The following is a 27,735-nucleotide window of genomic DNA, read 5'->3' as shown; positions in this document are numbered from 1 at the left end:
CCAGTCGCGCCCTCTTGACGTTTCCCGGGGCGCTTCAGGCGAGCGGCTGAAGCAGAAGGCAGGTGAAGGTGAGGCGCGAGGGGCGGCGACGCGTGTCGGCGGGTGTAAACGTTACACGCGGGTTCTGGGGGGTGTTAATTCGGCCCTCCTCCGGGAGTTAGAGAGGGGTGGTCGCGGAGAAGGCGGGGCTCGTTTAAGGGCTCGCTCCCTACCCCCTTTTGCCTCTTCTCGGCCCGAGGGAGCCGAGCGGGGCCCCCCCCCGCAAGGAAGACGCGTGTCTGAGGCGGTGCACGTCTGCACGCAGGTGACGGCTCGGAGGCAAGTTGCAGACTGACGCCCCGCCCCAAAAGTGGGGTGTTTTTTTTTGAGGGGGGTGATTTGGGGGCCCCAAGTGACAGGAAGGGGGAGGGGCCGGGGGGGGGTATTGCGTGATGGATCTCCATACACTTTCCCTGGGCAGTGCATGATGGAGTTTCTAGTATTCCCCTGGGCAGTGCATGATTTGGACCTCCACATACTTCCTTGGGCAGTGCATGATTTGGACCTCCACACACTCCTTGGCAGTGCATGATGGATCTACACACACTCCCCAGGGCAGTGCATGATGGATCTCCATATACTCTCCTGGACAGTGCATGATGGAGTTTCTAGTATTCCCCTGGGCAGTGCATGATTTGGACCTCTACACACTCCCTTGGGCAGTGCATGATGGACCTGCAGCATTCTCCAGGCAGTGCATGATGGACTTCCATCACTCCCTTGGGCAGTGCATGATGGACCTGCAGCATTCTCCAGGCAGTGTATGATGGACTTCCATACACTCCCTTGGGCAGTGCATGATGGACCTGCAGCATTCTCCAGGCAGTGCATGATGGATCTACACACACTCCCCAGGGCAGTGCATGATGGATCTCCATATACTCTCCTGGACAGTGCATGATGGAGTTTCTAGTATTCCCGGCGGTGCATGATTTGGACCTCCACACACTCCCCAGGGCAGTGCATGATGGACCTGCAGCATTCTCCAGGCAGTGCATGATGGACTTCCATACACTCCCTTGGGCAGTGCATGATGGACCTGCAGCATTCTCCAGGCAGTGCATGATGGACTTCCATACACTCCCTTGGGCAGTGTATGATGGACCTGCAGCATTCTCCAGGCAGTGTATGATGGACTTCCATACACTCCCTTGGGCAGTGCATGATGGACCTGCAGCATTCTCCAGGCAGTGCATGATGGACTTCCGTACACTCCCTTGGGCAGTGCATGATGGACCTGCAGCATTCTCCAGGCAGTGTATGATGGACCTGCAGCATTCTCCAGGCAGTGCATGATGGATTTACACACACTCCTCTGGGCAGTGCATGATGGACCTGCAGCATTCTCCAGGCAGTGCATGATGGATCCACATACACATGAGGAGTGCATCCCCAGGCAGTGCATGATGGAGCATTTCAGGATTGGCAGGGAAGCCTCTCCTTAACTGAGCCATCCAGGTTGATTCAACAGTGAAAGTGTCTTGGCGGGAAACCTGCCAAAAACTTCTCTTTACAGGTGTCTTGTCGTTATAAAATATACATCCTGTGAGGAAGAAACCTAAATGTGTTTTATATCAGGGTGATTTATGTCCATTTGCTCGTTCATGGTTGATTTCAAGCCATTTCAGATTTCACCCCCTGCATTTTCTAATCTTCTCTTATTTTCCTTTCCTTAGACCACCACTTGCCCTCACCCGCTCAGGACAGAAGAGGGTAACCATGCTTAGCTTATAAAAACTCCTGCTTGCATCTTAATAGTAAGTGCATTAGAGGCGTTTCAGAATTGGAACTGATTAGACTCCGGTTTCCGGTGGTGCTGCTAACTCTGACTCTAATCCTCAAGAGGATTATTTGGGGAGAAAGGCCTAGAGATTTCAGAGCAATTAAAAATAAATGTCAGCTTTCTTCTAGCCTTCTCCCAGAAATCCAGCCTTTTTGCTTCTTCCATTTGGGAAATCTCTCGAGTCCATAATATAGAACTTTTCCACGGTCCCTTTAATACAGGGGTGGGATTCGATTTTTTTTTTTTTTTACTACCAGTTCTGTGGGCGTGGCTTGGTAGGCGTGGCAGGGGAAGGATCCTGCAACGTCCCCATTCCCTCCCCACCCCGCTAACCTGCTTTCCAGCTCCGTTCTCCTGTGCAGGGCAACAAAAGAAGACCCACCCGATCAACTGGGACTCAGTGGGAGGCAGAAAATAGATGGGGGGACGGGCCCAGTCGGAGGCGGGATTTCCCTGTTCTCCAAACTACTCCAAATTTCCACTACCAGTTCTCCAGCACTGGTTAGAAGCTGCTGAATACCACCTCTGCTTTAATAGATTTAGGAAATTTGGCATTTGAGTGGGATTCAAACACGTTGTAGAAAATACAGTGATTAGCATTCTGCCAGAACCAGGCCTTCACAGTAGAGGGAAATATGGTTGTTTGTTTACCTGTAGCATTTATTAGAAGAGTGGTGGGTTGTAAACCGAGCCTCTTTCCTTCACATAATCCATGCATTTTTTCCCCCTTCTAGCACAATGTCCCTGCTGTTCATTCGCTCTAAGTCCATCATCACTAGCAAAAAGGACAAGAGACATATGGCGGACGTCAGTGCCTCCCCGCTTAAGCATTTTGTCACCGCCAAGAAAAAAATAAATGGCATCTTTGAACAGCTGGCAGCTTACATCCAGGAGAGCTCCGTGTTTCTGGAGGGTGAGTTGGCCTTAAGTTTCACAGAGTTTGCTGACTTGTGCACACGAGGTGAGTGAAGGCCTGCAGATCCAGAAGACCCAGAAGCGTGTCTTTTTAAACCAGGGGCCTTCAAACTTGACAGCTTTAAGACTTGTGGACTTCAACTCCCAGAACACCTCCTCCAGTCACGTTAGCTCAGGAATTCTGGGAGGGTTGAAATCCACAAGTCTTAAATCTGTCAAGTTTGAAGACCCTTGTTTTAAACAAGTTATTTTGCTACCTGAGGTTAGGATTTGAATCCGGGGCCTTCTGCACTTCTATTTTCTTTGTTTCTGACTTTTTGTTCTGTTCTTTTGTGTTGGGTTTGTCTTAAATTTGATGGCGCTTGTTGGTTAGCTTTAATTCTGTTTTTAAAATAGGCTGCCATTTATTTTCATTTATTTTTGTCAATTGCTTACAAGATAATAGGTATAAGTAAAAACTTAGTTATGAATACATGGATACTTTTAAAATTGGCTGCCATATTTATTTATTTATTTTATTTCTTTTTGTCAATTGCTTACAAGATAATAGGTATAAGTAAAAACATAGTTATGAATACATGGATACATATAAGAAAAATAAAAGAAATAAAAGAAACAACAGGACAGGGACGGTAGGTCTATTTTCTTGCTTATGTTATGCTGCCTGCTATAAGGATGCAGGTATAAGTGAGGGGTCTTTGGAGTTGTCTGAGGCTTCCTTGTTTCCTTGCAAATGTTTCGTTAGCCTAATTAGGTAGCATCATCAGTACTAGCATTAGGATGCACCACGACAAATTCCTTGTGTGTCTAATCGGAATTCATTCATCTTACCTAGTTAGCATCATGAAACATCTGCAATAAAACGAGCCAGCTCAGAGAGCACCCAGGAGCCCCTTATTTCAACCCTGAGCTACAAATATTCTCCTTTATTGGTAGCAAACACAAGTCCCTGACCCAAGGGGCTTACAATCTCAAATTGGGCTGTGAGGGAACAAACCACAGAAGGAAGGAAAGAGTTGAAGCTGTTTATCCATATCTCTGTTATCCATATTCCTCAAGTTCTACCTTTCTTTCCTAAATTTAGTTTTGGTTTCCTACCTCCAGTCTTGCCATCCTACATACTGGTGTGCTAAGCCAGCTGGATTTCGGTCAAGGTTTTCCTGCATGGTTTGAATGTGGCAACTTTAACCAACCGAGCCAATGCAGAGGGATGCTGGGATTTGTAGTTCCGAAGCAGGCGGAGGGTTTTTGCCCATTCTTCATTCAAAGCTTGGCATCTTTTTTTTTTCCCTGGGGAAAAGCCTCAAGAAAGTCCTTTTTCTGTATTGCTGTTGTAAGAGCTGCCTGGAAGTAGGGATTGCGGTGTTCAAACCATTCGCCTCCCACATGACATGTACTGTTTTTTTTCCAGAAACGCACAAGAATGGGGAGCTTGACCCGGTCACCACGGAAGAGCAGGTGTCAGAGGTCAAGGGCTACCTGTCCAAGGTCAGCGGGATCAGCGAGGTGCTGGCAAGGCGACACATGAAGGTGGCTTTCTTTGGGCGGTGAGTCAGTTGCTGGTATTTGGAAAGCTTTGCTCGAATCGGAGGCTCTCCAAGTGGGTTGGACTACACAGACCCATCATTCTGAGTCCACTCTGCAGGGCTTGCTGCAAAGTTTCCAGCTTAAGTTGTCCATGTTTAAACTGCAGCGCTGGGCGTGTTTTGGTTCCCTGGAGTTCAGCGACCCTGCGAGGTTCTTGGGAAGTCCCTGCATCCAGATATCGGCTACCTTGCAGGGTTGTTGCGAGGATAAAATGGGAGGAACTGGCTCCCTCTCTTGTGTTTTGCGATCTTTAGGACGAGTAACGGGAAAAGTACTGTGATTAACGCCATGCTGTGGGATAAAGTCCTTCCCTCTGGGATCGGCCACACCACAAACTGCTTCCTGAGAGTGGAGGGGACGGATGGCCAGGATGCCTTCCTGCTCACCGAAGGGTCTGAGGAGAAGAAAAGCGTCAAGGTACAATGTGGGGATGACCCCAAAATTGAGGATCGAAGAAACTTGGAGTGTCTTGGAATTGTGAGTCTCAGAGTCGGCTAGCTGTCAGGATTCCGGCAGTTACCCCCCAATTAAATCATGAGTCTCGAGCCAAACTTCCAAAGGATTTATTGGGAGTTAACATGTCCGGCACTGACTGGGTGTAGCCGACTCTGAGACACATCATTCATCGTCACCCTTGACCCTGGCATTCCCCCCACCCCCCTGGGTGTATCACAATTCATATCCTCCAATGGGACACATCCATAGCCCAGAGTCATCAAACACGCTCGCCAGTTAGGATTTTTGCTCAGCGGAAACTTTGGTCACCTAGTTACTATCTTTGAAAAACCATTTATGGAACGTACTTTCAATTTCCAAGCTGCTGCACTGCTCCCCCCTCCCTTTTTGACCCTAGAAATATTTTATGAGTTGACGTGGAGGGGGGGGATTCTATTCTAAAGCTGCCAGAGGGTATTTGGTTGACATAATCAGCAAGACTTTAAGACTTGTGAACTTCAACTCCCAGAATTCAAGTTGCCATGGTTGGGGGGTCCTGGGATAAATGGTGGTCCAGGTGGCCCATTACTTCAAAAGTAGTTTTATCCAACCATCACCTACCTTCTCCAATGGATTATTATTAAATTCTTGGATTTTTGAAACACCTTTGTAATCCTATTCTCGGACCATCTCTTCCTTTCTTTTCCTGCCTCAGACGGTCAACCAGCTGGCTCACGCCCTCCACCAGGACGAATTGCTAACCGCCGGGGGTTTGGTCAGCGTCATGTGGCCGAATTCCAAGTGCCCTTTGCTCAAGGATGATCTCGTTTTGATGGACAGGTGAGCGGCTGCTTTGCCCCCAAATAGAAATGTTTCCCTCTCTTACACCCAGCCGGGAAAATTGGAAACTCTTGTAAGCTTTCTTAAATTGTAGCTGTTGTGCCTTTATCACGTGAATAAATATGGGGTGGGTCGGCTTTTACTGGGGTGTATTTAAAAAGCGGAAGGAGGTGTTTTTAAAAAATTAATCCAGCATAGCCCCTTTGATCCAATCTTTTAGAACGGGAAAGTTTAAGATTAAAACTCATACAGGTTTGGGGTGGTGTTGGAAGAGGGAATATCATTTCCAGAGGTGGGCTGCTGGCAGGTTCGGTCTGGTTCGCCCGAACCCCTTGTTCCGATTCTGCGCAGTTCAGAGAACCACCAAATCAGACTACCGGCTGACCCCGCCCCTGCCTGGTTTTTGGGGGCCATTTTCAGCTGTTTTGGGGCAAAAAACAGCCTGAAAACAGTCCGAAAAACAGGCTGTTTTTCAAACTGTTTTCAGGCCATTTTTCAAGCTGTTTTGGGGGCCTTTTTTGGACCATTTTCAGGGTTTGGGGTTGTTTTTCGGGCTGTTTTTTGGGCTGTTCTCAGGCCATTTTTCAGGCTGTTTTTCGGGCTGTTTTGGGGGGCTTTTTGGACCATTTTCAGGGTTTTGGGGTTGTTTTTGGGCTGTTTTTGGGCTGTTCTCAGGCCATTTTTCAGGCTGTTTTTCGGGCTGTTTTGGGGGCTTTTTGGACCATTTTCAGGGTTTTGGGTTGTTTTTCGGGCTGTTTTTGGGCTGTTCTCAGGCCATTTTTCAGGCTGTTTTTCGGGCTGTTTTGGGGGCTTTTTGGACCATTTTCAGGGTTTTGGGGTTGTTTTTGGGCTGTTCTCAGGCCATTTTTCAGGCTGTTTTTCAGGCTGTTTTTCAGGCCGATTTTGGCCAGAAAAACGGGCTGAAAAATGGGCAGGGGCAGAGCCAGCCAATGGTGGGATTAGCCCCAACTGGATGAATCCTACCTGGTCCTTTGAGGCAGGTGACCAGGAGTCACCCACAGTCACCCACCCAGTCACATGACCAACCGGGCCACCCCGACCCAGCCAGAGTTGTTTAAAAATGTGCAGCCCACCGCTGATCATTTCAGTGTGTAAATTATGTCAGTTCTTACAGGGAGTCCTCGATTTACGATCACAATGGAGCCCAAAATTTGTGCTCTTCAGTGAGTTTTGTTCCACTTTTACGACCTTCCTTGCCTACACCTGTTAAGTGAATCGCTGCAGTAACCCGGTTGTTAAGTGAATTCGGCTTGCTCCTTGACTTTCCTCGTCAGAAGGTCGCAAAAGGGGATCCCATGACCCCCCCTGAGACACTGCAACCGTCATAAATATGAGTCGCTTGCCAAGCGTCTGAATGTTGATCATGGACCCAGGGACTGCTGGGACGGTCATGTGAAAAGCGGTCATAAGTCCCTTTTCTCAGGGCTCTCGTCCCTTGAAATGGTCACCAAATAAACCACTGTAAGTCGAAGAGTATCTCTATTTTAAAACTACGTAAGGTCCCAGAAGTTTCCCTGAGCCACGGAGATGCCAAAGAGTGAGGCTTGAGGCTTGCAAAAACAACAGCCTTTTTTTATTCTTTGGCCAAAGCAAAAAGTACTGTGTCCAAAAATGCATGTAAGGAATAGCCACACCCTGCGAGAGTGGCTCAAGAGTATTACATGTGGATAGAAACTAAGTTTATCCAATCAGAGACAAATGTTTGTTCTTAATGTGGGCAATGTCTTGCCCATGCGCTCCCCTTCCTTATCCATGGAGTGTTCTTTGTCCCTGCTCTGTCCATACTTTGTTATTTTACACAGTATCCCTTGTCCTTGTGTGTTCCTGGGCAGCCCCCCCCCCGCTTAATGTATGGAGCAGGATGTTTCTGGGAATTGTCTCTAAGGATGTGTCTAGCACCGAAGCAAATTGCAGAGGCGAGAAACCAGATAGAAAAGGATGCAATTCTCTTACAGAATGAATCCCTAACAAAATGATTTCCATCCTTTGTAAAATGGCACAAGCAACTTCTTTAACAGATACAAAGAGCAAAGGTTAGATTGATTCGTGTCCAAAATGTCCTTCCAACCAAAATCAAAATTTAAAGCTCCCACAGGACGGGGGAGGTGTTGGACGAGAGAACTCCATTTCAGCGTGTCGGTTACGACATCGTTTCTCTTGTTTCTTGTTATACGTTCAGCCCCGGGATTGATGTCACCACCGAGCTGGATAGCTGGATTGATAAGTTCTGCTTGGATGCAGATGTCTTTGTGTTGGTGGCCAACTCGGAGTCGACGCTGATGCAGACGGTAAAAACCTTTCGTTCCCTGCTTCTCTGGCTTCGCTTTTAGTTAAAACATTTGCAAGAATCACGCACGTTTCAGGAGGCTCTGGGGGTTGGCATCGAGGCTCCTGAAAGGCACAAAAAATGTTGGATTTTGCATGCTGGTGAATGAAAGAAGCGGAGTGAGTTTGCTTGTTTTTCTGTCTTTTTCTCATCACTCCTTCCTCAAAAGCTTACTTTGCAACTCCTGTTTTTAAAAATTCATAGCTCTCCATTGACCCCACACTCCTTCTGCTCGAGAAACCTGGATGGGGGGGGGTGAGGGGTGGCTCAAAAGGGGCAGAAATTTTGAGTTTTTGAAAAAGTGACCCCTTTGAATAGGTGATTCCTGTTTTTAGCCAGTTGTGTGCAGCGGCAGCCAATAAAGCTAATACAATCCTTGGGTGTATAAACAGAGGCATAGAATCAAAATCACGTGAAGTGTTAGTACTGCTTTATACATCCTAAGTAAGGCCGTGCCTGGAGTGCTGCATCCATTTTTGGTCACCCCATTACAAAAAAGACGTTGAGGCTTTGGAAAAAGCGCAAATAAGAGCAACTAAGGTGATTAAAGGCTGGAGACCAGGGGTGGGATTCTACCAGTTCGCACCTATTCGCTAAAACCGGTTGTTAACATTCTCAGCAGTTCGGAGAACTGGTTGTTAGAAGAAATTACAGGGCTAATCCTGTAAGGAAGGCAGGAAGGAAACATTCTGGTGTTGCTCTCTCTGTTAACCCTTATTACATTCTTGGTCAGGACTAGACTTCCTGTCTCCGGACCTTCTCTGGAGTTTTTTCCCCCTCCTTTGCTGGTACTTGTGTGGAGTGACCATTCAAAGTTACAATGGCGCTGAAAAAAGTGACTTATGACCATTTTTCCACACTTATGACTGTTGCAACATCCCCACAGTCATGAGAGGCCAGGCGAGGAGATGCATGCCTCGATACGATGTTGAGTTGGCCACGCCCAGCTGTCACATGACCACCTAAGCCTCGCCCACCACCTAAGCCACGCCCACAGAACCGGTTGTTAAAACTTTTGAATCCCACCCCTGCTGGGGACTAAAATATAGGAAGAACAAATTGCAGGATTTGTGTATGGCCAGTCTAGAGAAAAGAAGGAGTAGGGGAAAGATGATAGCAGGATTCCTACATTTGATTCCTGTACTCCTGCCACAAAGAAGAGGGGGGGTCAACTTATTCTCCAAAGCAGGCAAGACAAAAAAAAAAGCAACGGATTTGAACTAAGGAGAGAAGCGACCTGGAATTAAGGAGAAACTTCCAACAATTAACCAGTGGAACAGCTTGCCACCAAAAATTATGGGTGCTCCATTACTCGAGGTTTTTTTAAGAAGAGACTGGTCTGAAATGGTATAGGGTCTCCTGACCGAGCAAGGGGTTGGACTAGAAGACCTCCAAGGTCCCTTCCATCTCTACTCCCATTCTGATTTTTTTAAAGGCTAATTTTATGATCCTCCTGTTCATAGAAGGCTTTGTTGTTGTTGTTTCTTTTCTGCCAATCCAGGAGAAGCAGTTCTTCCACAAAGTCAACGCTCGCCTCTCTCGGCCGAACATTTTCATTTTAAACAACCGCTGGGACGCTTCGGCCTCCGAACCCGAATACATGGAGGAGGTGAGGCTTCCTGGGGTGTGGCTGGGAAGCGGGGAGAGCAAGCCCGGAAGGGAGGTCGGTCTTCCTTATCTAACTTATCCTCTCTTTTTTTTTTTTTGCTCTCCTCTTCCTCTCCCAGGTTCGCCGGCAGCACATGGAGCGTTGCACCAGCTTCCTGGTGGACGAGCTGGCGGTGGTGGATCGTGGCCAGGCGGGCGATCGCATCTTTTTTGTCTCTGCGAAAGAGGTTCTGAACGCCCGCATCCAGAAGGCTCAGGGTATGCCCGAAGGAGGTGAGAGACCCTCTTAAACCAGTGTTTCTCAACCGTGGCAGCTTTTAAGACTGGTGGACTTCAACTCCCAGCATTCCCCAGCCAGCATGAATGCTGGGAGTTGAAGTCCACCAGTCTTAAAAGCTGCCACGGTTGAGAAACACTGCTCTTAAGCTCTCCCGGTTTCTAAATCTCCTTAAAAAAATTATGCTCGGCGTCGCTCCTGCCTGGGGGCTGATGAGGATTAGAAACTTGGCGGTGGGGGGAAGGAAGCATGGGCCTATTTTGCTGTTCAAATCTGATGGTGCTTGGTTATTTTTATTTTATTTTCCCCCTCTGTAGGCGGGGCACTGGCCGAGGGTTTCCAAGTGAGGATGTTTGAATTCCAGAATTTCGAGCGAAGGTTTGAGGCAAGTACATCGTTAGGCGTTCATATTTATCGGGGAGTGTTTCACTGCTCTTCGCAGCCCAGTTTTCAAAGAGCAGCTTGGATATTTGGGTGGTAAAATTCTAACACGTTTCCTTAATTTACCCGTTAAATTTAACAGTTGTGATGTTAAATTTACATGACATGGCTAGATATCCCTATAAATCTAATTGTTTAATATACAACAGCTGTATATTTTGGCAAGCAAAGGATTTTCTTTGTAATAACAAAAAAAAAATACCTTGAAGCCATCTTGAAGAATCAAATAGCAGGCGGTGTGAGCAGTATTATCTTGACCATCTTACAATTTCTTCTTTCAACTATATACACCTCTTTTCTATAAACCTTTGTTTTTGAACCAGAAGAACTGTTGATCTGGTTCCAGGACCGGAAGCAAATAATATTATGTAGATCATCCTGCATTGTTCAACACTTTGAAATAGATTCTGTTTTATATATATATATATATATATATATATATATATATATATATATATATATATATATATATATATATGAGAGAGAGAGATTATATATATATATATATATGGTATTCAGCTTTGTTCGGGTATTTGCCCCACGTCATTATAGTTGTGCTTTTAAAGTTGTAGCAAAGTTTCAGCAGAATCTCATCTGCCATCATCAGGCTTCTCTATTGTGTTCGTCTGTGAGTCAGGCTTTCACAACAGTTTCTGTTTTAAATTTGGTGCTAGCCTACTGCTGTGTTAGAATGGTTTTTTCTTCATCCTGATTGGTTGGGAACCTTGGACTGTGTTTATTGGTCTTGGAGTTTGCAAACCTAAGAAAACATATATGTTTTCTTAAGTTTTCGTGGGTATTTATATGTATGGTATTAAGCTTTGTTCGGGTATTTTCCCACGTCATTGTAGTTGTGCTTTTAAAGTTGTAGCAACGTTTCAGCAGAATCTCATCTGCCATCATCAGGCTTCTGTATTGGGTTCATCTGTGAGTCAGACTAAACAGCTGTGAAAGCCTGACTCACAGACTAACACAATACCTGATGATACCTAACACAATACCTGCCTGATGATGGCAGATGAGATTCTGCTGAAATGTTGCTACAACTTTAAAAGCACAACTATAATGACGTGGGATAATACCCAAACAAAGCTGAATACCAGATAGATAGATAGATAGATAGATAGATAGATAGATAGATAGATAGATAGATAGATAGATACCGTGTTTGCCGGCGTATAAGACGACTTTTTTGCCCTGAAAACATGCCTCCAAGTGGGGGGTCGTCTTATACGCCGGTAAATACGTTGTCACTCGGTGCAAGAGCGACGGGGCGGGGCTCCGCAACTTGCGAAGCCCCTTCAAGCCCAGCCGGAGTCTCTTCCTCCTCCTCCCCCCACCCCCCACCCTCCGCCCGGCTCGGGGCGCTTGCAGAGGCCAATCTGGAAGTGGGGTGGGGGTGGAGCGGAGGGTCTCTGGCGGGCCGCTTCGCCCAGCCAGCCCCGAGCCGCGTAATGGCCCGGGGAGTGGGAGGGAGAAGGTGGTGGGGGTGGACTGTGGCGCCCCTCCTTCTGGGCAGCGGGGCGGGGCGGTAATTTGCTCCTCCCGCTTCTCCCTCCCTCTTTGAAAGACCGGGAGGGCTGTGCTTGGGGCGGGGGGGTGTGTGTCCTAGGGAAGTTCCTGATGGGACCCTGCTGGGCAGGGCCACCTGGCTCCCGAGCTGCTTTCTAGGGTCCCCTTGGGAAGAAAAGGGTCCGGTGGGCGGTGGAAGAAGACGAGGGACCTCCTCCCGCCCCCTGTCCCGTCCCGTCCCTCCTCTTGTCCCCTCCTCACTTAAGAGAAGATCCGCCTCCCCTGCACCGAGCTGCCACCCGGCGCCGCGTCTCCGGCCAGCGCGCGCTTGCGACTTGGGAACCGGCCAAGCGACTTTAAAACCGAGCGGAGGCCAGAGATAGCCAGAATTACCCTCCACACCACACACACACACACACACACACAGAGAGAGAGACAGAGAGAGAGAGAGAGTTGGCAGCTGTCCATCCCCCACCCTTGAGTCCCGATGGCACGCACGCGGGGCTGTCACAAAGAAAGGGAGAGGAATTGAGTGCCAGCCTGAGAAAGGCGAAGCTGCCTCTCTAAAGCATTTTGGTGGCTTTGTAAGTTTGGGGGAAAGGGGTTGGGGTGTCAATCAAGAATTATATCCAGAATACCCCAAGTGTTACAACTTACCGTATTTGCCGGCGTATGAGATGACTTTTTGCCCTGAAAAACATGCCTCCAAGTGGGGGGTCGTCTTATACGGCGAGTATATAACAAACTCTATATTTTGAGTGGAAATGTTGGGGGCTCGTCTTATACGCCCAGTCGTCTTATACGCGGCAAATACGGTAGATAGATAGTTTATCTATCCACCACTTTATAGTGCTTTACAGCCCTCTCTAAGCAGTTTACAGAACCAGCCTCTTGCCCCCAACAGTCTGGGTCCTCATTTTACCCACCTCGGAAGTATGGAAGGCTGAGTCAACCTGGAGCCTGGTGGGATTCGAACTGCCAAATTGTAGGCAGCTGGCTGCAGCTGCACTCTAACCACTGTACCACAGAGGCTCCTCATTCATGTACATTTCTATATCTTCTTCTAGTCTCTACAAATCTTATTCCTATTGTCCATCCATTCATACCAGTTTTCCCAAACCATATAATATTCCAAGCCTTTTAACTCTTAAGGTGAGTTTATCCGTTTCCATGCAATCTAAGATTCTGACCGTATAGTATCCTTTTTCCAACATTGTGCGAGTACGATTCTCGCTGCTGTGGTTATATGCAAGATCGTGTATTTTATCTTTTTTATTATATTTTCCCTTCGTTGTCCCTAAAAGAAACAATTCCGTCTTCGTTTCTATTTGACATTTTGTAAGGTTGTATAACCGTGTTTGTATTTCAACCCAATACTTTTGAACTTCGGGGCACAGCCACCACGAGGGAAAGAAAGTACCTTGTCCCTTTGAAGTAGATTCTTAATGCAGATCTTGGTTGGCCTATTTTTAACTGGGATTTAAGCCGCTCGTCCTCAAGGACATTCCGCATCCCGAGTGTCAGGCTGCAGAACTTTTTTCCCATTCCATTAACAAGAATGAACTTCTGAATAATTGTGACCCCAGGAATCCTTTATTGAGATGAGACAATTCATGTAGGAGTTCAAAGCAGCGTTTAAGGCAGGGTGTCAACCTTGGCAACTTAAGACTTGTGGACTTCAACTCCCAGGCTGAGGAATTCTGGGAGTTGAAGTCCACAAGTCTTAAAGTTGCAGGTGGACACCCTGGTCTAAGGTCTCTAGGCCTGCAGAGATAGAAAAGGAGTTTAGAACCCTCCCTTATCTCGATGTGTATTTAGTGAAACAAAAGCCAGTATGTTTATTTCCCCCCACCCCCTTCTGAAGGATCTTTTTCACAGCTTCCCAAGCATACATCTCACTGTGGGATTTTTATGGTCTTCTCATCTCCTGGCTGTGCCCCTCAGAAAGCGATAGGTTCCGGCCATCTGGGATTCCTCCCTCCCTTGTATCATGTGTGGGTTATACAAATTCGATATAAGATTGAATGTATTCAGGTTACATCAAGAAAGGATTTCTTTATCAGTCTCCCTGCCCCACCTTTTTTCTTCTTCCACTGAAGAAACGACAGATACACAGTTCTGACACCAAGTGGAATTCACCGTGTGTGTGTGTGTGTGTGTGTCTGACCTTGTATGATTAGGCCAAGGGGGGATTGATTCACAGCCTCGCTGCCTAAGGGGGGAAAGGAGGCTGAATTCTGCTGGGAGAGCTGAGGTTTGTTTGCTCTGCAGGAGTGCATCTCGCAGTCCGCGGTCAAGACCAAGTTTGAGCAGCACACGGTCAGAGCCAAGCAGATTGCGGAGGAGGTCCGGCACATCATGGATTCCGTGCATGTGGCGGCGCAGGAACAGAGGTGCCTCGTTTGTGATTTCCTAGAGAATTAGTTGAAATGGAAGAGCAGGGCAAGAAGGCCCTTGCAGGGTTTCAGCTAGTTTAGAAATCGAGTGCTTCCTTCCTTCCTTCTTTCCTTTTTCCTCTCCTCTCCTCTCCTCTCCTTCCTTTCCTTTCCTTTCCTTTCTCTTTCCTTTCCTTTCCTTCCTTTCCTTTCCTTTCCTTTCCTTTCCTTCCCTTCCCTTCCCTTTCCTTTCCTTTCCTTCCTTCCCTTCCTTCCCTTCCCTTCCCTTCCCTTCCTTTCCTTTCCTTTCCTTTCCTTTCCTTCCCTTCCCTTCTCTTCTTTTCCTTTCCTTTCCTTTCCTTCCCTCCCTTCCTTTCCTTTCCTTTCCTTTCCTTTCCTTCCCTTTCCTTTCCTTTCCTTCCTTCCTTCCTTCCTTCCTTCCTTCCTTCCTTCCTTCCTTCCTTCCTTCCTTCCTTCCTTCCTTCCTTCCTTCCTTCCTTCTTTTTCTTTCTTTCTTTCTTTCTTTCTTTCTTTCTTTCTTTCTTTCTTTCTTTCTTTCTTTCTTTCTTTCTTTCTTTCTTTCTTTCTTTCTCCCACCCCCTCCCTCCCTCCCTCCTTCCCTCCCTCCTCCCTCCTTCCTTCCTCCCTCCTCCCTATTCTTTCTCCCTCCCTCCCTCCCTATTCTTTTCCTCCCACCCTCACTATTCCTTCCTTCCCTCCCTCCCTATTCCTTCCTTCTCTCCCTTCCCTCCCACCCTCCCTATTCCTCCCTCCCATTCCCCTCCTTCCTTCTCTTCCTCCCTGCCTATTCCTTCCTTTCTCCCACCCTCCCATTCTCCTCCTTCCTTCTTTCCCTCCTTGCTTATTCCTTCCCTCCCTCCCTTCCTTCCTTCCTTCTGTCTTTGCAGGGTTTACTGCCTGGAGAAGTGGGATGACCGCCAGGAGCGCCTGGGATTCATAGAGAAACAGCTGGACCTGCTCACTCAGAGCTACAAGTTGAAAATCAAGGAGATCACGGAAGAGGTGGAGCGCCAGGTGAGAGGCCCTTGCCCCGAACTCAGAGCCTGGCTTAACGCTGCCGATTCCTCGCAGGAAAGACCGTCCCAGCAGGAAACACCCAAGCGTGCCTTTCCGGCAACAAGGAAACCGAAAATCTGGATTCAAGAGCGTCTTTATCAGGGCTAGTCCCTGCTGCCCTCAAGCACCCTGATTTGGGCTTCCAAAGACAAAACATTTGCAGATTTGGTTTTCCTCCGTTTTGCATTTTTGCGGTGGGGGGTTTGCTTTCTTGTAAAGGAAAGGCAATGCAGCCTGTGGTTGTCCTTTCCTTTCCCAGGTCTCCAACGCCATGGCGGAAGAGATCCGGAAGCTCTCGGTGTTAGTGGATGAGTTTCAGCTGGATTTCCATCCTTCCCCCGTGGTCCTGAAGGTTTATAAGAACGTAAGCCGCTTAAACGCAGACTGGGTCGTTCCCTGGGAAGTGTTGGGGTGCCTGATGCCCCGCTGCGGTTTTGTTCCCCTCGACGGAAAAACCCACATTCGAAGGTTGAATCCTTCGCAGGCAAAGGCCCTATAAGGAAACATTTCACCGTGTCCCTCTCTTCATCCCAAACCTATCAAGCTCGGTAACACAGTAACCTCGATGACTTTGAGAGGCATCAATGAATACGTGTAGCTCAGGGTTGCCACGAAAGGGTCCTTGGCGCTGTCTGAGCCGGGTGGGTTTTCTTGCAGACGTTTCATTACCAAGTTAGGTAACGTCATCAGAGCTAGGAAGGAGGAGGGATTTCCTTCTGGTGCTCCCCTTCTAGCGCTGTTGATGTTACCCAATTTGGGTAATGAAACATCTGCAAGAAAGCAACCAAGTTCCGTTTCGGCCCTGACCAGGTCTTGGCCTTCTAGGAAAGGAAGATTCCCAACTCCATTCGAATTCTTTTACTAAAAGACAAGTGGTTGCAGGAAGGCGAAGCTGGCGCCGAAGTTCTCGCCCGTTAAAGTTCCTTTCCCTTTCTCCCGCTTCCCCCCAGTTCCCTCCCCCTGTCCAGTTACCTTAAAATAAATGGTTTTGCCAACAGTCCCCGTCTCCGGTGTATTGAATGATGTTGTCCTCCAGGCCTTGCCCTTGAAGGAACTAACGGCTCTGACCCGATGGCACTAGGAGTAGTTTTGAGTTCTCCTTCCCCAGCTCCCCGCACCCCGAGCCCGGACACTCCGAGAGCACCAAGGACGTTAAGAGAAGCGGACTTCAGCTCCCAGAATTCCCTCGTGTTTTTTTCCCCTTTCCTAGGAGTTGCATCGGCACATCGAGGAAGGCCTGGGCCGAAACATGTCCGATCGTTGCTCTGGTTCCATCTCCGCCTCTTTGCAGATCGTGCAGCAAGAAATGATTGGTGAGCATCCCTTGGGAAGGAGACTCTGGAGGTCCTCTAGTCCCACCCCCAGGCGGTAACTCTTGTTTCCTCCCGAGTTGTGCTGAGATGTGGGGCGCCTAACACACACACACACACACACACGTCTTCTCCCTCCCTGCCTTTCAGATGGGCTGAAGCCGCTCCTCCCCGTTTCCCTGAGGGGGCAGATCGAGCTGCTGGTCCCCAGACAGTGCTTCACCCTCAGCTACGACCTGAACTGCGACAAGCTCTGCGCCGACTTCCAGGAAGACATCCAGTTCCATTTCTCACTCGGCTGGACCATGTTGGTGAACCGGTTTCTGGGGCCCAAAAATACACGCCGGGCCTTGATGGGCTACAGCGACCAGGTGAGAATGATGGAGGCTTGATAGCACGAGGTAGATTCCCCCTGCACAGGGAGGCTTGGCTTCGGCCGAGACCTTGCGATACATCCTGTCAAAACCCACCGAGGGAGGCCGAGATGTGTTGTCTTCGTTATCCTTCCAAACTGACCTTTGCTGGCGTGGAGTTTTACTCCCCTGTGTCCTTTTCCCTGGCCTCGGTTGCTTCATCTGCAGAATGGGTGCCAGAGGCTGAAATTCCCCCCCAGAGGCAGCAGCCTCTCTTGCCTTTCCTGCCCCTAACTTGTTCTGACCACAGCTTCTTCCCCCAAGAGCACGACGCTGAGTCCTCGTCCCGATAAAACCCTTTCGTTTGATTTACAATGAATTTCCTCTCCAGCAAAGTCCCGGCCAACAATCTTTCACGATAGTTCACAATTACAAACCTTTATCAGGCTTGGAGAGGAGCCAGGCCGATATCTTTCAGACGCAGCAATACTTGGCAAGCATGCCGGAGTGGACTAATAGTTTCCTGCAAAGTCCCTCTCCCCTTTTATACTCTAGGGAAGGGCCATTCACCGTCCGCCTGTGACTTTGCTCCCAAGTCGGCCCTTGTTCCTCGGCTGCTCCCTTCATCTGGCAACTCTTTGCATGCGCACACTTGGAACAGGCTCCAGCTGTTCTTCTTCCCCACTGATCTCCGACTCCGAAGGCAGCTGATAACTGTCGGACGGCCCTGGGCCCCGTCTCTGCCTCCGACGCAGAGCCCTTCCCCAGACTCCAGGACTGGCCCAGGTTCCTCCCCAACCTCCTCACTGTCCGAGCCTGCCGCCAGATTTGCTAGCCACTGTCGGACCACAACATAAATATCCCATTTTTGCCCACCAGGTTCAGCGTCCGTTGCCCCTGACCCCGGCGAACCCAAGCCTGCCCCCCATGCCACAGGGGTCCTTGACTCAGGAGGAACTGATGGTCTCCATGGTGACCGGCCTGGCCTCCCTCACCTCCAGGACTTCCATGGGCATCCTGGTGATTGGTGGAGTGGTAGGTTTTGGGGGAGCGTTCTCATAAAAAGAAATGGGGTGATGGAGGCCAACTTCCTGGTTTCTCTCCAGCCCTTCCGGGCAGACGTGAAAGCACAATTCAGCCATTCCAAAGTTAGTGGACCCCGCTAGCTAAGGGCGATGGGTGCTGTAGTCCCTATCTGGAATCTCCCTCTAGTTCAATGTTTTTTCTTTCCTGCTTTCTCTGAGGTGCTGTCCTTGGCTCTATTTTATTTTCATTTATCAAATTTATTGGCCACCCATCTTACCACAGGGTAATGCTGGGCAGACCAGTCAGCGTAATTTTATAGGTGTATATTTGGGACCCCGTTTTCCTACAGCTTTGAGGTATTGGGGACGTACCTTAGCTCGTTGGATGCTGCAAACCCGGTTTGTTTAAAAAAATCAAGGAGAGAAGCAACCTAGAACTAAGGAGAAACCTCCTGACAGGGAGGACAATTAACCAGTGGAACAACTTGCCTCCAGAAGTTGTGGCTGCTCCAACACTGGAAGTTTTTAGCAAGAGATTGGATAACCATTTGTCTGAAGTGGTTTTGGGTTTCCTGCCTAAGCAGGGGGTTGGACTAGAAGACCTCCCAAGGTCCCTTTTCCCAACCCTGTTGTTCTGTTCTATTCTGTCAACCGTCCCTCGTAGTTCATTCAGCAAATAAAAAACTCCTGGGGCATTTTCACTTTCTAAGAGTACAGTGTACTGAGCTGGCATGGATACGGAAGTAGCCAAGCCAATTCTAAACGGGTTCGCGTGCCAATAGCATAATTAAACGTCCTTCTTTTCTCCTGGCCCTCCCGTAGTTGTTTTATTTCCTCCAATCCATCACATTCATTTTTGTTTGGGTAACTGTTCTGACCCAAACCCTTTTCCAATAAAACAAACACGAACCAAAGGGAACAGAAACCTTTTAACGATTCTTGCGAATCGCCGGTTAAAAGGCTACTGCAAAGCACAAGCTTCGCCAAAACTGTGCTAGTCTTCCAAGAATAACAGATCAGAAAGGTTTCGCAACACAAGAGTCTTCAAATACCAACCTAAGATACTGTAACGTCCACGAGGCTGAGTTTCAAAACGTCTTTGCTTCCTGCAAAGAAGATTTGCTTCACAGCTTCCTTTTATCTTCTTGAAGGAGGGGCATGCATACTCCCGAGTCGCCCGTGCTGCAGCAGCTGCTCTTTCCTACGAGCAGCCCTGCGCGCACGCACACTTGGCACAGGCTCCTCGGGAACCTCCTCATCGCTGCTGCCAGCCCCCCCACAACCTCTGAAGGCAGCAGTCCACTTCCCGATGCTCCTGGCCCCTCATCTGAGTCCTCGCTCTCCTCCGCCGCCTGCGCCTGCTGCCGGCTAACCACAACAGGAACAGTCTCTTCGTCTAGTAGACGTCCCCAGCAGTCGACCTTTAGATGCTAGCTCTCATGTTCTTTTGACACACACACACACACACACACACAAACACACACAAATACCTCCCTTACATTCCAATCCATTCCTTCCCTCCCATTGCTTCTTGTCCATGCCAGCATTCCACAGGGATGGGCTTCAAAAAAATTTTAGCAACCAGTTCTCTGCAACCAGTTCTCTGGCTGGACGTGGCCATGGTGGGCGTGGCTTGTCGACCTCATGCACCACGGGGGGGGGGGCTTTTCCCCGGCTCCGGAGGCCGGAAATGAGCTTGCCAGTGGTTGCAACTACAAGGTTCGGCAAACCAGATTGTAAAACTAGCATCCGGTTCGCCCCGAACTGGTGTGAACTGGTAGCAGCTCCCCCCTGGCATTCCCATAGAATGTGCCCCTAGAAAGCAGAACTCCGAGGCAGGTAGATCCTCAAAGGACAATTTTAATGGATACATCCTATTGGCACAGACTGGTGAAAACCGACTCTGAAACTTCCCGCAGTTTTCATCAGATTAAAGGAGAATAATTTTTCCATGGTCCAATCGAGGTGCCGGACAGTTGCTTGGTTACTTCGCTCCTCCTCTCATAGGCCACCTGTTGGAATGACCTTGGTGCCCACAGGAAAACTTTTCATTTTTGACGACAACATCCCAGCTAATTATTTCCCTCCCCGCTCTCAACTAGTGGCAACCCCGAAGCCTCAAAGATGGCCCCAACCGGGTTCGCTTCAAGGTTGGCTGTCCAGCTGGGAGCAAAGCGTTTTCAAAGTGAGCCAAACTTCAGCCATGACACATCCCATTAAAAACTGCCGTTCTTTCTGAGGCCAAACCGGTTTCCTTTCTTTTTTTTTCTGATTTTTATTATTTTATATCATACATTTCCTTTCTATGTTGAGCAGTGTGCTCTCTAGGTGTCCAAGGTGTTAACTTACAAACATCATCATCATTACGGATATGTATATGTATATGTTTTCTTAAGTTTTCGCGGGTACTTACATGTATGGTATTCAGCTTTGTTCAGGTATTTTCCCACGTCATTGTAGTTGTGCTTTTAAAGTTGTAGCAACGTTTCGGCAGAATCTCATCTGCCATCATCAGGCTTCTGTACTGTGTTCGTCTGTGAGTCAGACTTTCACAGCTATTTCAGTTTTAAATTTAGTGCCAGCCTACTGCTGTGCCAGAATGGTTTTTTCTTCATCCTGATTGGTTGGGAGTCTTGGTCTGTGTTTATTGGTCTTGGAGTTTGCTGTGTTCTGCTTGATTGGTGTTTCTAATATCTTCTGTCTGTTTTGTGGCTTTTTTTGTCTTGATTGGCTGGCAACATTGTGTTTCCTGTATTGGAGGCTTTTAGTGCGGCTTGGCTCTGAGTAAACGGATGGCTATCATTTATTAGGAAGCTAGGTTTCATCTGGGTGCCTGGTTGGGGTGTGTTTGAGCTGGAGGTATCAGGGGGATCTGTTTGTGCCCAGGTGTTTGCCTGGCTTGTGGTGTGGAGATTTTTTTGTTTGTGAGTGCAGGCTTCCAAATAATTGACAGTCTGGTGGAGTCATCTCTTCTATTCATGCTTTCAGGTCTTTTTCAATCTCTATGACTTCTCTGATGATTCTGTGGCTGGGGTTTTCTATAGTGGCTAGGGTTTGGGTGCCATTGAAGTCGATGCTATGACCTGTGGCTTTCATGTGTTGGACTAGTGAGGACTAGTGAGGAAGTGTGTTCCAACTTTTTTACTGCATTTTTGTGTTCATCCAGGCGGGTACTTATTCTTCTATTGGTCTGTCCAATGTATGTGGCAGGGCATGATGCGCAGGGGACTTCATACATGCCTTGGTTTTCCAGGTCAATTTTATCTTTGGGGTTTCTTAGGATGGCTGCTATTTTTTTGTCTGTTTTGAAGGCAGTCTTGATGTGATGCCTGTGTAGTATCTTACTGATTTTGTCTGGAGTACCTCTTATGTAGGGCAGGACAGCTGTTCCATAGGTCTGTTCATCTTCTAGGTCTCCATTATGTCTCAGTGTGTTTTTGTGGATCAAGCCGGTGATTTTGCTTTGTGGAAGCCGTTGGCTGTCAGTACTTTAGTCAGGGTGCATCGTTCAGTCTTTATGTGTGTTTTGTCTGCCAGGCGATTAGTGTTTTGGCCACGGAGTTTATCTGTGCTGGGTGGTGGTGGGATTGGGTGTTGAGGTAGCGGTTGGTGTGTGTTTTCTTCTGGTATATGGTATGTCCTAGTGTGCCATCTTTTTTTTTGTAGATTAGTACATCTAGGAATGGTAGTTGTTTGTTTGTTTCCGTTTGCATGGTGAACTTGATTTTAGGGTGTGTGCTGTTTAGGTGTATTAGGAAATTGTTTAGGTTTTCTTTTCCATGGGGCTAAATCACAAATGTGTCATCGATGTATCTTAACCATAGTTTGGGTTTGTGGGTGGCATTAGCTAGGGCTCTGGATTCGAATTCTTCCATGAACAGGTTTGCAATGACGGGTGACAGTGGTGATCCCATAGGGGCTCCTTCAATTTGCTTGTATCTTTGTCCTTTGTATATGAAATATGTGTTGGTTAAGCAGTGTTCTGCTAGTTCCATGAGGTGTTTAGCTGGTTGGTATTTATTTTTGATGATTTCAAGAGTTTCTTTTATCGGGACTTGAATGAATAGTGAAACCACGTCGAAACTTACAAGCAGATCTTCTTGTTCCACGTGTAGATCTTTCATCATTTCCAAGAGGTAGTATGAGTTTTGTACATGTGAAGCTGCTGCTTCAGCATGGGGCTGTAGCTGCTTTGCTAAGTGTTTAGCTAGGTTTTGTAGTGGTGCTCCTCTGGAGCTGTATATGTATATGTGTATGTGTATGTGTATATGTGTGTGTGTGTGTGTATGTATATATATATATATATATATATATATATATATATATATATATATATATATATATATATATATATATATATCACACATACAAACACACACATATATATAAACAAATATGCAGTAATATATAAACAGATATAACATCAATAATATTATAACATTATCTTCCATTATAGTATCGATTACATAACTATCAGAAATATTTACTCATCTGTTTTTCTTTCTCCTATAAACCATATTTCACCTAATTCCACTCCTCTAACCTCAGTATCTGTCATTTAACCATTTATCAAATAGTTCCCATATTATGAAGTAGTCCGAGTCTTCTTGTCAGGTGTGGCTCCATTCAAAACCCAAGAAAGGAAACCTTAAAAGACTCCGTTTTATAGAGAAAAGGACTTTTAGTGAATATGAAGTGGTAGCAACAGGAGATCTGAGGCAATAGGCACGAAAATCACATATAGAAAGTTACCCCGTGTCCCCACCCCCAACAATTCAAACTGGGCATCCAATCTGAGGTGTGCGCATAATATCATGTGGGTTACATCTTCAGGTGGCGTCTCAGACATCTGGAATGCCAAGACGGTTGACCTTGGCCTAGAAAAGATAAGGGGCTGCATTTGCACAGTAAGCAAGAAAAGCACCTCAACTTTTACAATTCACACAACTTCAACCTCCAGCACCCTTCCCCGCCACTAGGCCCAATTATTCCTCCTCCCCGTTTCTATGGCAGCTGGAAAGAGTCAAGCAGAAGAAGGAATCGTGAAGGCTGACACTTCTTTTCCTTTAATGTTTAGGGTTAACCTACCCATCTCTGCACATTCCAGAATTCAAGCCCGTTTTCTGTCTGTTTGCTTCCTAACCCCCCCAGGTCTGGAAGGCGGTGGGCTGGAGGCTGATCGCCCTTTCCCTGGGCCTCTACGGACTCCTTTACGTCTACGAGCGCCTCACCTGGACCACGAAGGCGAAAGAGCGAGCCTTTAAGCGCCAGTTTGTGGACTACGCCGGGGAGAAGCTCCAGCTCATCGTCAGCTACACCGGCTCCAACTGCAGCCACCAAGTGCAACAGTGAGTTAAGCCCTCCCTCCCACTGGGTCCAGCTCCTGCCCATGCAGCCTGAGTTCCAGGCGGGTGTTTTGCAAAACGCAGGCAGTTCCTCGACTTATGACCTTTCGTTGAGTGACTGTTTGAGGTTAACAACAGCACTGAAAAAAAGTGTTCTGACTGAGGCTTCCTGAGGACCGTAATTAAGCACACACTTAGTCCAAACAACTCTTGTTTTATTTCAGCGCTGGGAATTATGTGCATTCCCAGCCCGTAATGAGTCCCAAACAGTCCCCCGAGATAAGCACCCACCTTTCTGTCCTTTGAATTGCTGCCAACAACTAGAGTGCCAAATGAACTGTAAAAAGCCAAACGAAGTACAAAGTCCGCACAGAGCTTCAAGGTTGAATCCGAACAGAGCGAAAGACTTTGCTTCCTGCAAAGATTTCTCTCCCTTTGCCGGTCCTTTATACCTTATGGAAGGGACAATCCCCTCCCAGCCTTACTCCCGAGTGGCCCCTTTTGTCTCAGCTGTTCTTGCCTTCTGGCAGCTCTGCGTGCACACGCACTGGGAACAGGCTCCCCTGGTTCCTCTGCCTCGCTGCTGCCAGACTCTGGAGGCTCCAGTCAGCACATAACTCCCGGATGATCCTGGCCCCATCTCTGCATCAGGCACAGGACTCGCATCTGAGTCCTCCCTAGACTCCCGGACTGGTCCCCGTTCTTCCCCACTGTCCTATTCCGCTGCCGTCTACGGGCTGCCGGCGAACCCCAACAACAGTGTCCTGGGGTCAGGTGATCTGCTTTTGCGACCACCTAACAAGCAAAAAAAAGGGATTTTCAGATTCACTGAACCATCAGGCTACTAACTTAACAAATGCAATGATTCACTTAGCAACTGCGGCAAGAAAAGTCGTAAAATGGAGCACACAAATGTTTCACTCAGCAATTTGGGCTCAATTGTGGTCGTAACTCGAGGACTACCTGTATTAGATTTATATGTGTGGTGGGGGGAGGCTTTTCTCTCGTTGAACTAAGTGTCTTTTCCTTTTTCTCCCCCTTTTTTTTGAATATTCTTTTTCCTTTTCCTTTTCCACTTGAAAAACATCTCGTCCAAGGGAACTGGCGGGAACCTTCGCTCAGCTTTGCCAGCAGGTGGACGTGACGAGAGAAGACCTGGAGAAAGAACTTGCCGGCCTGAATCAAAAGATTGAGATTTTGGATACTTTACAGAGCAGAGCCAAATTACTCAGGTGTGGCGCTGCCAAAGTTTCTATGTTTGTCACTGCTGGGTGGTGTGGCGGGTGTTGATCTGACATAAAACCGGTGCCTTGTTTTGAACTTGCTGGATTTTAGATTTTTAAATTCTGCCATTCAATAATATCCACTAAAACTTCCAACACATTTTGGATGATCTAGGCAAGAACAGAAAATGTATTCATCTTTTTTTGTTGTCATTGTGACATTAGGGCAGGGGTGTCCAACCTTGGCCACTTTAAGACTTGTGGACTTCAACTCCCAGAGTTCCTCAGCCAGCTTTGCTGGCTGAGGAACTCTGGGAGTTGAAGTCCACAAGTCTTAAAGTGGCAAGGTTGGACACCCCTGCATTAGGCATTCCCATTCATTCCTATTCTTGTAATTAACATGTTGTTACATCTGTATTAAGGCATTGCAGACATTCTTTGTGAGGGAACATCCTCTTTCAGTCACTTCCTTTTTCAAACCTATTATTTACATCTGGAATCCCATTTAAAAAACATCAGTAAGTCAAGGAGGACAACGCTCGTAAAAACAAGCCATCCCTTGACAATGTATTTTCAAGCCTTAATCAAATGGACAGATAATTATGTTCGCAGTTATGAATGACCCTGATTTGGAAAGCTTTAAAAAAAAAAAAACTCTTTCCTGCAGTGATCAAAATACAAAAGCTTTATATAGGTCTCCTGCTTGACCGGGGGGGCTGGACTAGAAGACCTCCAAGGTCCCTTCCTTTCCAGGTCTACTCTATTCTGCAGTATTCTACATTTGAGAAAGGTCCTTGGTGTTTTCAATATTAATGACTCGGTTTGGTATGCTCAGGCTCAGTTTGAGCCAAACGGTAGGGACGCCGCGGTGGCTCAGGGGCTAAAACGCCGAGCTTGCCGATCAGAAAGGTGGGCAGTTCGGCGGTTCGAATCCCTAGCGCCACATGATGGAGGGAGCTCCTGTTCCTTGTCCCAGCTTCTGCCAACCTAGCGGTTTGAAAACATGTTTTAAAATGCAAGTGGAAAAATAGGGACCACCTTTGGTGGGAAGGGAACAGCGACGTTCTGTGCGTCTTCGAAGTTTAGTCCTGCTGGCCACATGACCACGGAGACGTCTTCGGACAGCGCTGGCTCTTCTTCGGCTTTGTGACGGAGATGAGTATCACCCCCTAGAGCCGGAAACGACTAGCACGGATGTGCGAGGGGAAACTGGCTTTAATGGATTTAACCTAGCAGGTAAAAGGCTATAAGTTATTTCTTTCTTTCTTTCTTTTTTGTTAACATGAGTCTCTCTTCGGTTCTCTGCCTCTACAGGAATAAAGCTGGATGGTTGGACAGCGAGCTGAACATGTTCACACATCAGTATTTGCAACAGAGCAGATAAGCCACCGAAATGGGAGTCCACGGGGAGGCTGCCTGTTCCCCCACCACCACTTCTTCCCAGTTACACTACTGGGAAAATAATTCCAGATGATGGGAACTTTTGGGGGGGGGGAGAAGTGGAAAGTCTCGATCCTCTTGGCTCCCATCCCTTCCGTGCACACAGTTATTTTGAAACCCGTTTTCTCCTCCCGTGGGCGCTTCTATTCTCGTAGCCAGCCCTTGCAATCTTAGCCATTTGGGGCTTAGTAGGAAGAAAGTTGACAATCCTGATGGCAGGCTGGGATATCCCAAGCCCTGGATCTAATCCCGCGACTCGTTTTCTTTTAGCCCATCCATGAAATAGCAACTTAATTTGCTGCTGTTGTTTTTTTTTTAGTGGGTATGGAATGAAATTAACCCCGATGCCTGCTTGCCACAAATGAACGACTCTTGTCTCCCCCAAAGGGAACCTTTATCGTAATTTATAAGACAACATTGGGTGCATCCCAGACCAATTCAGAGCTTGGCTGAGCTTGGCTTCTGAATTTTGGAAAGCAATCTTCGGGTTTCTTCAACCTTGTAATCCCCTCCTCTCCTTTATGCGCTTGGGACACAGCGAGAGGGCTAAATGCCTTTCTATCCTTGATCCTGAGGTTCCTGTGATCTTATTAGGGTCACCGTGTCTTTTTTCCCTGCGGCTTTCGCGCTGAAACAGCCCTCCTAGAGGGGCCAGTCCTTACGAAGTTAACCAAGTTAATTTCAAGCACTGATGAATTTATTTGAGGGTGTGTGCAAGTGGGATGAGAGCGACGCACGAAGTTAAAGACGGATGAAACGTAAGAAAAAGGTTCAGAGGGGAAATTCAGACAGTTGCATTTTGTGTCTCCTTCTTCAAGCGAGGGTAGATAGAATTAATCAGCTGTAATGGATTTTGATGTCTTGATTGTTTCTCTTATTTTTCTCGCTCTTCCTTTGTTTATGAACCTTTTCACGACTGTCTCTTGCAATTGTCTCTTGTACCTTTTGATTTATTTTTTTTGTAGGGGGATAAATTAAGGACGTTGGCTCCCATTTCAATCCGGCCTCCTCCCTTTCAAAATTACAGTTTCCAAAATGCCCCTAAATTGGCAGGTATATTATTTCCTCCTGGGTCCAAGGGAGGCCCACTCCAGGAGGCGTTGGTTTGGGGAGGGGGCATGCACTGAGGGTAGCTTGTGCCAGTCTAATCTGTGCAGAGGTCACAATTGGGATGATTCTGAAGTTTCTTTGGGCCGAAAGATCCTCCAGTTACCCTGGTTTTCAGCCTTGGCACTTCGCTGTGTGGACTTCAACTCCCAGAATTCCTCAGTCAGCTGGCTAGAGAATTCTGGGAGTTGAAGTCCACACATCTTCAAACTTCATGCCTCCTCCTCCTCTTCCTCCATGTGATTTTGAAGTGTCTTCCCACTGGGGTTTGTTTGGGGTCTATTTCTCCTTTCCTCACCATTCTCAGTTGGGGGGGCATTTAAATCCTCTTTCCAGCCAGCTCAGCCAAATGTTTGGGAATCTGACAATTTGGGGTTCGGCCACCGATCGGTTGTAAGCGTGGACCCCTAAAAACGCTGAGGGTTAACAAGAGTTTCCCCCCAAAATGCACTTTACCTTTTATTTTTAATGCTGCTAAGTTTGGTGTTCATTTTAATTTCTAGCAAGGCATTAAAAATCCTCCTGATGGCGTTTTCTCTGTTTTATTTTTTTTGTGTGTGTGTGGCGGGGGGGAGGAACTGTAGGATTTGGGAATAATGATGCTATTAACTAAGTTGACCTGATAATTGTTTCTAGCTGCATCAAGTGCTGTTAATAATCACAAAGCGGAATTAAAAAGGAACAAATGGACGGAAA

General features: G+C 47.5%; 1 protein-coding gene across 3 annotated transcripts; it reads left to right on the top strand.

Moving 5' to 3' along the window:
• On the top strand, window positions 1-27,735 carry MFN2 (mitofusin 2). 3 transcript variants are annotated; one of them, XM_087944492.1, is made up of 19 exons: window positions 1-68; window positions 1,742-1,796; window positions 2,557-2,735; window positions 4,149-4,284; window positions 4,579-4,741; window positions 5,475-5,599; window positions 7,800-7,908; window positions 9,448-9,555; window positions 9,674-9,827; window positions 10,149-10,216; window positions 14,056-14,177; window positions 15,068-15,194; window positions 15,496-15,600; window positions 16,447-16,549; window positions 16,697-16,917; window positions 17,779-17,934; window positions 23,076-23,272; window positions 24,367-24,501; window positions 25,807-27,735. In XM_087944492.1, exons 3-19 carry the CDS (start codon window positions 2,561-2,563, stop codon window positions 25,874-25,876), a joined length of 2,274 nt encoding a protein of 757 aa, XP_087800618.1. In that variant the 5' UTR covers window positions 1-68; window positions 1,742-1,796; window positions 2,557-2,560; the 3' UTR covers window positions 25,877-27,735. The 3 variants fall into 3 exon arrangements, with proteins under 3 accessions (XP_087800618.1, XP_087800620.1, XP_087800617.1); XM_087944494.1 differs by having other exon boundaries at window positions 9-68; window positions 1,716-1,796; window positions 9,674-9,812; XM_087944491.1 differs by having other exon boundaries at window positions 9-68; window positions 1,716-1,796.

The sequence above is a fragment of the Notechis scutatus genome, chromosome 16 (genome assembly GCF_049901735.1).
Source record: "Notechis scutatus isolate UNSWTSFEM ecotype Mainland chromosome 16, rNotScu1.2, whole genome shotgun sequence".
NCBI lineage: Eukaryota > Metazoa > Chordata > Lepidosauria > Squamata > Elapidae > Notechis > Notechis scutatus.
Note: the sequence above shows the minus strand (reverse complement) of the source record. Positions and strands in the feature narration are given on the sequence as shown.

Bases quoted from the DNA above. Each gene is read 5' to 3' on its own strand.
- MFN2 (XM_087944492.1), top strand. From the start codon at position 2,561: ATGTCCCTGCTGTTCATTCGCTCTAAGTCCATCATCACTAGCAAAAAG. The intron at 9,828-10,148 runs GTGAGAGACCCT...CCCCCTCTGTAG, and splicing joins TCAGGGTATGCCCGAAGGAG to GCGGGGCACTGGCCGAGGGT. The intron at 15,195-15,495 runs GTGAGAGGCCCT...TTCCTTTCCCAG, and splicing joins CGGAAGAGGTGGAGCGCCAG to GTCTCCAACGCCATGGCGGA.